At 41.8% G+C, this 11,994-nt stretch overlaps 1 protein-coding gene across 1 annotated transcript; it reads right to left on the minus strand.

Annotated features, from left to right (window-relative positions):
- Positions 1-1,540: 1,540 nt before the first annotated feature.
- Positions 1,541-11,755, minus strand: TKTL2 (transketolase like 2). The gene is given in 7 exon segments (XM_082461764.1): positions 1,541-10,675; positions 10,678-10,728; positions 10,731-10,827; positions 10,829-10,948; positions 10,952-11,131; positions 11,133-11,404; positions 11,407-11,755. Coding segments are annotated over 7 exon segments (1,689 nt in total). The 5' UTR covers positions 11,615-11,755; the 3' UTR covers positions 1,541-9,914.
- Between the last annotated feature and the right edge of the window lie 239 nt (positions 11,756-11,994).

The raw sequence follows: 11,994 nt of genomic DNA on the forward strand, positions 1-11,994 counted from the left end.
TTTATTTAATTTGTGGAAATTAATATCAAAAATAAAAGAAGTAAAAGTAAACGTAAGGTTTATAACAGATATATTAATTATTGTCTCTTAAATGAACTCTTTATAGAGTAGAATCCACAATATACTTAATTTAGGTTAATTCAAATCTAGTAAATTCATGGTAGAAATGGGCACCATCAGAGATAACAGAAATATCAAAGATGAAAAAGCAGAAAAATGGTCTATTGGTGACAACAAGCAGGGGTCTTACCCGCAAAGGAAACAATGCATTCATCTGTGCATTATCCAGGAATCTTGTCACAAGTCAAAGAAAACATGTCACCTGTGAGTCTAAACAAGTAGCACCAAAAAATTAAACTATATTTTGGTCTATCAGAAATAAACAAGGAAGTTTTCACGTCGCCTGCCTTGAAATCATGCAGAGTATCATTTCATACTATAGACACAAGTAGATGAGAGTCTTTACCTTTTCTTTAATGAGGAGACTGAAAATGCTCTTCATAAAGTTTGAATATTCCATTTCTAAAATTCATAGATAAGGCATAGCGACTTGTCAGGATGTTTGGGCTGGATGAAATAAAGTGCTGCCATCTTCAGTATTTCTTACTGTTGTTTGGTTTTGCTTTCCTGAGATTCTAAGTATCAATGCTTTGACAATAGCTGAGCGATGGGACGAAAGGACTTGTCAAAAAAATGTCATCATTGCCACCACTCCAACCTATAACGTATCTTGAATTCAAAACATACTCGCATGGGTTAAAATAACTTTCTAATTCCGGGATTTACCTTTACCAGAATTACCAGTAAGGCAAGGAAAGGCACAATAACTTACTGCCGGCTCATGGTGACTTCAGTAATGGAGGCTTTGCCAGAATCAATATTTTGAAATGTTTCATTGTTTGGCCCTCTGAAGATGTCACAGCTGGCAGTGAATGATAGCAGTAAGGATAGGTGAAAAAATGGATTTCTTCTGAAAAGTAGAAGAGAGGCAATTATGAAAGAGAATACTGGAAAAATCACAGGAGTATTCTCAGGCCAATCAATTTTAGGAACGACGACATGGACTTAAGGATCTGGAAATAGATTTGTTCAAAATTGCCCATGCTTACATACCCACTTGCAAAGTCCTCAGGACCCACTCCCCGCCCCGCCCAAGGTACATCAGAGTTTGAAGACTGTAAACCTAACTTGCTAAAATTACTTTAATGAGATCTCTTTAACTTCCTAAAGGACCTTTAATAATGTGATCTCTTTAAAAGGGAATATACTCCAGATGTATTGATAATTGCATTAAGATGCAATTGAAATTTTGTGAAAATTGACAGCTTATTTCTAAAATGTATATGGAAATTTAAAGGACCAAGAAGAGCCAAGGCAAACTTGAAAACAAAAAGTAGAGGAAATAGAGGACTTAAACTATTGAATTAAGACTTATGAAAAAGCAACAATAATTAAGACAGTGTAGCAAGGGCACAAGAATAAACAGACCGATGGGACGGAAAGAAATCCATACATGTACAAGAAAGATAACAATCTGATGTAAAAGAAAGATAACAATCTGGTACAGTGAGGAAAAGGATGGGTTTTTTGAAATGATGCTGTGCAATTGTGTCAGTAAGGACACAATTGTACAAACGTTGTATCTTGACCCCCAACCTCACACCACACACAACAGTCAATTCCTGATGGAAATGAAAGATTAGAATATAAAGTTTGCAGAATGAATCACAGGAGAATATCTTCAATAACCTTGGGGAAGGCAAAGATTTTTTAACACAATACCAAAAGTGCTAACTCGAGAGGAAAAACAGTAATAAGTAGGACTATGTTAAAATGATCACTTCTGTTTGTCAAAAGAATTCTTGAGGGAGTGAAACGGCAGTGCACAGAGTGTACCCAACAAATGTGTGTATGCAAAATATGTAAAGTGCCCCAAAAAACAACAATATAAAGGCAAACAACCTATAGGCAAAAGAATTGAATAAGCACTTTCATGCGACCCGTGAACATACGAAGATGCCCAACTTCATTAGGCATTAAGGAGATGCAAGTTATAACCAGGATGCAATGCCACTTAAACAACAAACTCCAAGAAGACTAAAATAAAAAATATAGACAGAATCACGGACATAGAGAACAGACTGATGGTTGCTGGAGGAGGGGACTCTTGGGGGAGGTATGCAGTGAGAGGCTGGGGTTAGCAGATGTAAACTGCTATGTATAGAATGGATAAACAGCAAGGTCTAACTGTACAGCACAGAGAACTGTATTCAATATTCTGTGAGAAACCATATGGAAAAGAAGATTAAAAGAAGAATGTATATATATGTATAATCAAATCATTTTGCTGTACAGCAGTGATTAACACAATATTGTAAATCAACTGTACTTCAATAAAAAGAAATATAGACAAAACCAGATGTTGACGAGAATGGGATGCAACCTGAACTTTCATACTCTGATGTGAATGTATAAACTAGTATAATCATTATGGAGGGGTTGCAAGACATAGCAAATAAAAATACAGAATACCCATTTATGGAAAAATACTTGGCAGTTTATACTAAAGGCGGACATACGTATGGCCAAGTGACAAAGCAATTACTCCTGATTTCTATAACCAATAAAAATAAACCCCTGTGTTCATCATAATACTGTATAGGAATGTTCATAGCAGCACTATTTGTTATAGCCCCAAACTGAAAACAAACCTAATGTTCATCAATAATTTAAATGGATAAATACATTGTGCTATATTCATGATCTGAAATACTATACAGCAGAGAAATTTAATGACCATCAAGTTTTTCACCTCTACTGGTAGATGTGAAAAATTCCATAAACACAGTGTCTAGTAAATGAAGCCAGATACAAAACCATACACACTGTATTATTCCATTTATATAAAGCTCAAAACCAGGTAAAGGTAATCTATGGATTTAGGAGGTAAAATAGTGGTTACTTTGAGGAAGAATGAGGAAACAATCGATGGGAGGGGGCGAGAAAGCAGCTTCTGGAGTGCTGTTATAATTCTTGATTCAATGGGTTTAGATGAGTGTTTCCACTTCGTGAAAACTCACTGAACTGTGAACTTGTGCACTTTTGTGTGTGGATGATATACATCAAAGTAATTTGTTAGTTTTTAGAATAAAAATATGTATGGAAGGATTTAAAATACATGAAAACAGTAGCATTTATGTGAGGGGTGGGTTGGCATAAACAGAGGTAAAGTATTCTAACATCCTTGCATGCCCCAGAAAGAGTAAAACTACCAATTAACCAAACCAACCTACTTCTAATAAATAGACTTGACTTGTACAGCTGGTTGAGTTAGGTGACTTTTTATTGTAATTAATATCTATTATATATTCAGCATTAATCTGTCACCTAGAGAGTAGATGCTCTCAGAACAAATAGTTCAGGGAAGGGTGTTTAGTGTAGGCGAAAAGATGAAATAAAAATATACCTTTTAGGGTTCTAGGAATAGATTACCTAGTAATTTTCAGAAGAAAATTACCTTGGGCCAAAGGTAATTTTCCCATTCCTGCTTTTAAGCCTTCTGTGTATAAATGGAGCTTTAATGCTCTGGTAGTGCCCCAGGAGCAGAGCAGCAGACCTCATCCTGAAGGGGCAAACCTATAAAGCCAAGGACAGAAAGACAAGAGACATCGGTTTAGCAGCATCTGGGTGCCGAGGGAAGTTTACATGAATATTTCTCAGATGTACGGTGGCCCATCTCCTGACAGTGAGGAAAGTCAGGCGTTGGCTTAGCACAGGCCCAGGTGGCAGAATAAACGTGGGTTTGCTTCCCTCTGCATCTTACCCTCCCAGAAACTGGTCACACTGATTAAGATGGGACCACACAATTGCTATTTGTTTTATTTTTATAAAATTAGTGTTTATACTGAAGAAAAAAATCTGTTTGAATCAGAAACATAATTTGTGGGAAAAATCAAATATAAATGAGATAAAGAAGTATAATGGAATCTAATTTAGGAACAACTTGTTTAGAAACTTGTGCATTTAGAAATTGACAAGTAACATTTTTCTTTCTGGGAATAAGTTTCCTCATCCGTGAAATGGGGATAATAATAATATACATATTTCAAGATTATTGTGAGAATTATATGAGATACATAACTTTAACTTCAGGCTCCAGGACACATTAGTTATGTGAACTTGGGCAAGTTATGAACACGTAATCTCTCTGCATTTTAGCTTTTTCATCTGTAAAATGAGAATATAGTAGCACTCATCATTCATATAGATACTTTCTTTTAAACACGCGGTATAAATAGTGTGATGTACACACACACATGAACATACAGGTCTGTATATGTGCGCGTCAGTTAATTTTCATCCACATGTTCAGTCTGCTTTTGAAATACACTCATCTATTAATCAGCAGATGATTGTTAAAATAACTTTTCATTGGGGAAATATATTGTGTTCAAGAAATTTTATGCACATTGTTCTCCCTTTGAAGGTATGAGAGGTAAGAATCTGGAAAACTCGGCAGTCTGCCTTTTGGAGGAAAAAACTCCAACTCTAGAGCTCTATGTGATTCTGTGTCTTCCACTTCACAGAGCCCTTCAACCCAACTAAATGGTTGGTCACCTCTCCGTTGGGATTGCCAGTGAGTCCTTTACGGTATGGTCCTCCTGGCAGCGTATCTTCTGATAGATCAGCATTCGTTCTTGCTAGGAGGTTACCCCGCCAAGCTGGCTGTTGATTTTGAGCTTTACTCCTACCAAGGCCCAGCTTGGAGCAAACATCCCTCCACGGTGCTTGTAAAAGTGCCTGACAGTGGAGTGGGGACTTAGCTAAGCTTACAGCACACTGCATGACTGTCTTTTTGCCCTCGTGCAAATAAACACGTATTTGTTCTATTTTGGTCTAACGACCTGTATCCGTTCCAGCGTATGACACGGTGACGAGGTTCTCTACATTTCAGAAATACTTGCACAAGTGATATAAAGTTGCAGGCACAGAGATGCATCCTTTTTACCCACCTTCCAAACTCTGGAAACAGAGTCTTCCAGTCAAACAAGAGCTACTTCTCCTCCCACCCTTCTCTGGTCTAAAACTCTAGCTGCAAGTTGGAGAGGCTGAGAGAAGGGAAACCTAACCAGGCGGCCAGCCATCCTTCCCTGCAGATGGGCACCCTTCCCTGCCAATTGCAGCCCTTTGCTTGGGTGAAGTGAAGCAAAATCTCACTTTTAACGAAGACTAAAGCATTGCTTATAAATTAAGCTGAACATATTGTAGTCTCTGAGTCCAGATTGGATTCTCTTTTTTAACATCTTTATTGGAGTATAATTGCATTATAATGTTGTGTTAATTTATGCTGTATAACAAAGTGAATCAGCTATATGCATACGTATATCCCCATATCCCCTCCCTCTTGCGTCTCCCTCCCACCCTCCCTATCCCACCCCTCTAGGTGGTCACAAAGCACCAAGCTGATCCCCCTGTGCTATGCGGCTGCTTCCCACTAGCTATCTATTTTACATTTGGTAGTGTGTATGTGTCAATGCTACTCTTTTACTTCGTCCCAGCTTACCCTTCCCCCTTCCCGTGTCCTCAAGTCCATTCTCTACCTCTGTATCTTTATTCCTGTCCTGCCCCATACAGATTGGATTTTTATGATTTAAAATAACCCTAGGGTCGGCTATCACCTAAGGATGGACGGGAAAGTCAGGGGATCTGTCCTACTTTCCACTTAGAGCCATGCTGAAGACATTTGAAAGGAAGAGAAGGAAACAAAACTAAAGTTTTGTTTTAATTTCATCATGAATCATTTTTATTCAATGTGCTTATAAAAATAATTCAATGTCATATTGAATTTATATTATATAAAAATATTGAGAATGATATTCTACTTCTTAGTATAACTGGTTTGACTGATGTGACTCGATTTCTGTGTGTACTATCACAAAATGGTTTTATTTTTCCATTAGCTGTCATCATCTGTATTCTTTCGAAAGTCCCTCTTTCTCTTTCCATTATATATAAGCATCTTTAGTGTTGTCTCTAATTCATAGCACTTTCAGTCATTTTCAGTTATTAAAACAGCTTCATTAGGGAATTCCCTGGTGGTCCAGTGGTTCAGAGTCCGAGCTTCCACTACAGGGGGCATGAGTTTGATCCCTGGTGGGGGAACTAAGATCCCACAGGCTACATACGGTGGCCAAAAAACACAGCTTTGTTATATTTTTAAAATTTAGCTACAATCTTAAGCTCTCCCTTTCTCCCCAGTTCCTTCAGTGGGAGTTGAATAAAAGGGAGGTTTCTTCTCTTACACTTTTCCTCCATCCGACTTCCCAATGGTTTCTCCAAATACATCCTTGTCCCTTCTCGGTTGAAAACCACTACCCATTCAGCCTATCTACATAAACACAGCAACACTGGGGCCAACAGACCCTGGATTTAACAGCAAGTAGGTACTCTAAGCATTGGTGGTCCCTTTCTAGGTGAGATCACACCTTCCTGTTGTTCCCAAATCGCAGGTAGCACACAGAACTGCTCTGATGCGTGTGCCTCTTTACTCAACATGGTGGCCTGTGACAAGCCTGCAACCTCCAATCCTACCAACACTTTATAGTCAAAGATAGAGGTGGCCGTAAAGCCTGAACCTTAAGAGGCCATCCTTATCCCCTCCACCTGGATATGGTCACCCTCATCTGGCTCCAATGCTCTACCCCAGGATTTGCAAACTTCAGTTGTAAGAATCCAGAGATAAGTCCTTTGGCTTTGCAGACCATAAAGTGTGTGTCACAACTATGACTGATGTCAACAACTAATGTCAATTCTACCTAGGTAGCTCCAAAGGCGCCACAGACAATAGGTAAATGAAGGAATATGGCTGTGTTACAATACAATTTTATTCATGGACATTTGAATTTCATACAATTTCCACGTATCATGAAATACCACTCTTTAAAAATTTTTTTCAACCATTTACAACTGTGAAGTCATTCGTCGCTTGCAGTCACACAAAAACAGAAGGCAAATGGATTTTGCCTTCTGGCGTTTGCTACCCCCTGTTCTTCCCCATCCCTGCATCTCTAAGGTCAGGGAAGCAAGCCCATGTCTAAACCAACACCCAGTCTTGCAAGGAAATACCTCCTGGGAATTAACCCCAAACCTTGTAAGCAATTCTCTCAGGGAAACTCTCCCCCACCCCAATCAGTGAAGGGATCGGGAAAGTTGGAGGAGATGATAGTTTCTAAGAACAATACACTCCTATCACAACAATGTCCCAGGACCGCCCTTACATATCACCATAGTAATGGCCACCAAAATAGATCAATACTTCTCATCGGCTACCCCCCGCACCCCCGATTGGGCCTTGGAGTATGTAGTAATTCCTGCAGAGTTCAGTAAACTTGGGGATGTTAAATCTCTATCAATACCGTGCATTATTGTTACATAATTTAGACATCAGAAACATTGAACAATTTACTTTTTTAAAAAAATTATTTTCCCAAATGGGTCCCTCAATTGACCTTCCAGGTGGCTTAAGAGCTATTGATGTATTTAGATAAAGTAAAATAAAAGTTTAATGTCCTGATTTCTTCTTTTGCTATCTCTTAAGAGTCATAGAAATCAGGGAATAACCTGAGTGCCATTCACCATCTGAATGACCAGCGATACTCTCCATGGCTGCTTGCTGGTCTTTGCTAGCAAAACCATAAGCAAGGCAGCCGTTGTAGTCATAGCTGTCTCTAGAATGTCATCAAGCTTTCTTGATAATCTAGATGACATTCTTCTAGGCAAAACAATGAATAGGAGACCTGAGTTAACCCAGGGACAAGGTGTTCATCCAAATCAAAACTGCATCTTCACAAGCTTTAGTGGTCAAGGATTAGCATCAGTCAGGATGACTCTCTGATTTCCATGGACACTTACACGATCTCCAGACTGATTCAAAGCTAGAGAATATTCAATACAACACAACTGGATCTGACTCCATCTTACTTGAAGAATTGTAGACACAAGGTAAGAAGTCTCACCTCCTGTTTCTTTTCTCTGCACCTGATAGCCACAGATTGACGCCCCGTAGAACAGAACCTTTACAGGAGAGATTAAGGGCTTCTCCACCCTCCTACAAAAAACATTTTTGTTCCTCTCTGAGATTCCATTAGTCATTAAAAACAAAAAGCAAACCCTGATCGGCTGTCATTATTAAAGGTGTGTTTATGCATGTTTGATTGCAAACAGACCATCTTGCACCCCACATTCAAGTTACAAGCCATAAAAGCTGAAGCCCTTTCCTAGTATACACCCTCAAGTTAGGACAAGTAATTTTGTGCTGGTATTTTATCTATTTTACTCTGTTCCTGCATCAATACTAGGGTTTGAAAACTTTAAGGATGAAGAACTGTTATTCAATAGCAACCCACTCACAGATATGTTTGATTGATGTTACTAGATGGGAATGACCATATTGGAAGATCTACAGTTAGAGATCACAGGCTATAAATGGATTTTTTTGTGTCTGTGAGACAAATGAGGTAAATTTTTTTGTGCATTTGTATTTTCTAAATTTCTACAATAATCCTATAGCAACTGTTTTTATTTTTACAAAATAATTTTTAAATCTTAGGAAAGAAACAGAGCAATTATCATGATCAATTTTCCAAAGGAGAAACCAGAACCAGCTCAGAGAAAAAGGACAGACATCACTACTACCATCCTGAGCAGGCCCCAACTTCTCTGATTCTCCACTTGGCAACTTTTGGTCTCTGCAATACCTTCTAGAACAATGACCCTGAGACAAATTGGTTATGTCTCCAAAGAACTTAATGAGGGCACTTAGTGAAGGTAATAAAACTAAGGAGCTAATTACCTGACAAAAAGTAATTTTAAACTTACTTTTGAACCTTGGGTCCGTGTTTGATTTTCCTGACTGGTACTTTGTTCTTGTATTCCAGCCACATAATCTACATACTCACAGCGAAAAGCAAGGGGCCTGCTTCAGCCCACACATTGTTTTCCAGTGATTTGTCTCCAGCTCGGACCTTTTCCCAGGATTACTGTTGGGGGACATGACTCTTTCTGCTTCCGGTTTAGATAGAAGGTTTTTCTTTATCAGAGAGAAACCAAGTCACACATACGTGGCACAAACTGAATAAAGCTATTGGTTTTTAAATACTTTATTTCACTGACCCTAGTTTCCTTAGTAGATGAATATAATCAAGTTAGCAACCTGGTTTGGTCACTGAGAAAATGAAACATTTCTGAAACCTCACAAAACAGTGTAGTGTGCAAACTAGAACTAGTCAGGCTTTCATCTCTTTACAGAACAGTCTCTGCAAACAGCACGGTACATCATAAGAGCTTTCACTGCTGTCCTTCAGCCTCTAAACTGCAGAGGAGAGATGAAGGCAAACTTCCAAGGAAATGCCCAGGAAACTGCAGTCAAACATTATCCAGGAAGCTGCAGGTAGGATGCCATTACGTGAAAGCTCCAACTTGCTTCAAAACCTAGGCTACTGAAGTCTACAATGAAATTCACATTTTCTTTACATACAAAGAAATTACACACATTTAAAGAACTGTTACCTCTATGTTAATTCCCAACCTGGTCGATTATTTGTAGTCTTATCAGCAAACTTTGTATGAGGTGGTTCTTTTGTTTACTATTCTGTTACTTAAACGATTATAACTTGCTTTAATGATTCAAAAATGAGAGTGACATTTGTATATATAGTCACAGCTTAAGAGAAAGGTAGTTGACTTGAATTTCTGAATTACGAATGAAGAAAGGTGTTAAATGGCTTTGTTTAAAAAACAAAAAAAGGCCCAACACTATAGATATAAATGATAGCTTTGTCACAACAAGCATGAATGTAATATAAAATGAGACCAGTGTTTTAAAACCAATGTGAACAGACTGACTTTTTAAGAAATCAGCTATTTGAGTTCATTAAAGTGGATTTCACAGCTGCTATGATGTGTCTAGCACTGATTCCAAACATATCCAGCAATTCACTAGGTTTCCCGCTTTTTTTAGGCACTCCTGACACTGCCAGCTGATGAACGTGGATGCCAGGCTCCCCAGAGACGGCTGCACAGACGGCTTCTCCAATGCCAGCTTCTCGGTAGTGATTCTCCACCGTGATAACCCGGCCACCTGTAGCTTTTGCACTGGATATGATGGTGGCAGCATCCAGGGGTTTAATGGTAAACGGGTCAATGACACAGAGAGAAATACCCTGTTGAGAAATGGCATCGGCAGCCGCTAAGGCTTCAGGCAGAGTAACTCCAGCTCCAATAACTGTGACATTGTCATTAACACTGTGGCGGATGACCGTGGCCCATCCCATCTCAAAATTTTCTTGTGGGCTATAGATAACTGCAGTTTCCGGCCAGCTGGTCCGAACGAAGCACATTCCTTTGGGGTTGGCAGCCAGACAAACAGCATGCTCTGTCGAGACGGCGTCACTTGGATAGAAAACAGTGCAACTGGGGATGCTTCGGAACATGTCTAGATCTTCCAGGGCCATCTGGGAGGGGCCATCTTCACCAACGGACACCCCGCAGTGGGAACCACTAAGACTGATACTGGTTTGAGATATGGCTCCCTTCCGGATCTGATCAAATGCTCTGCTCAAAAAGGCAGCTGAAGTCCGAACAAAAGCAACGGTTCGACCACGTGTGGCACAGGCCAGTTCTGTTCCGCAGTAAAACACTCAATAAGACGCTCAGAGTGTTCTTTCTTGATATCTCAGAAGAGATGGAGTTCTTTGGGTCACCACCCAGGACAATGACTCTTTCATCTGCATGGCCCAGTTCAGCCAGAGCCAAACTATATGCCTTTCTGAGTAGCTACCTTGTCGCCCGCTTTATAATCAGGCAGGCAGGTCATTTTTATATCTGTGACGCTGACTGGAGGTGAGCCTTCAACAGGGGGTTTGGGTATGAGGTTCCTGTTGGTCCGTATCTAACTCTCAGTTAGTCTGATGACTTCATCTGCTCTTCCTTTCGGCACCGGGTTTCCATGCCAGTTCTCCGCATCCTCAACATCTGGAATACGCCGGCCCCGGAAGGTCTTCGCAACTACGGCAGCGGGCTTGCTCTTCACTCGAGTCGCTTGGCACAAGGCCTCCACGTCCTGGCCATCCACTCGCTACCCGAGTGTTCCACCCACAGGCTCCGCGGCGACGCCGACAGATGTCTGCGCGGTGCTTCGGGGGCGGCACGCCATTCTGTCCCAAGCGGTTCACGTGGAAGACTGCCAGGAGGTTATCCAAACTGTAGTGGGCAGCAAAGGCCGAAGCTTCCCGGCCAGAGCCCTGCGAGGCCTCGCCGTCGTCCAGCAGGCAGAACACCCGGTAGCGGGCTCTGGCCCAGTACTCGCCAGCGTAAGCCGTTCCACACGCGGCGCCCAACCCAGCCTCAGCGATCCTGTCGCCACATCGACAGCCGACAGTCTGGGGGTGGGATGTCCCTCTGGGGCACAGCGAATGGTCCTCAAGTTCAGCAGGTCGGGTTCACTGATGCCGCCCGCCTCCGCCCAGGCGGCACCGAGCAGTGGAGCCGCATGGCCCCTGGAGAGGACGAACCTGTCGCTGTCCGGGGGCTCCGGCTCTGTCTGTCCGTAGCTCATCGCGTGGAAGAAGAGCACCGACACGACCTCGGCCGCGCTGCAGCACGACGTGGGGTGGCCCTGACGGAATGGTGTGCCGGCGGTTGGCCACGTCCTGCAGGACCAGCACGGTGGTCGCGTCCAGGGCGGGGCGGGGCGGCGTCCGCCACGTTGGCGTCTTCCCCGGTTCCTGAGCCGCGAAAGGGGCGGTGCTACGGCGGTTCCGTCACGTAACAGCGCGCCCTGGCCCCGCCTCCAGGGCAACGAGCGGGGCAGTGCCGTCACGTGACCGCTGCCGCGGCTTCGTCAGGTGACAGCGCGCGCCGGCCCCGCCTCCCTGCGGAAACTGCTCGCCAAGCCGGCTTGGGTTCTCGCCCTGCTCCGCCTTCTTCTTCCGGTGA

Source organism: Balaenoptera physalus (assembly GCF_965194825.1).
Source record: "Balaenoptera physalus genome assembly, chromosome: 5".
Classification (NCBI taxonomy): Eukaryota; Metazoa; Chordata; class Mammalia; order Artiodactyla; family Balaenopteridae; genus Balaenoptera; species Balaenoptera physalus.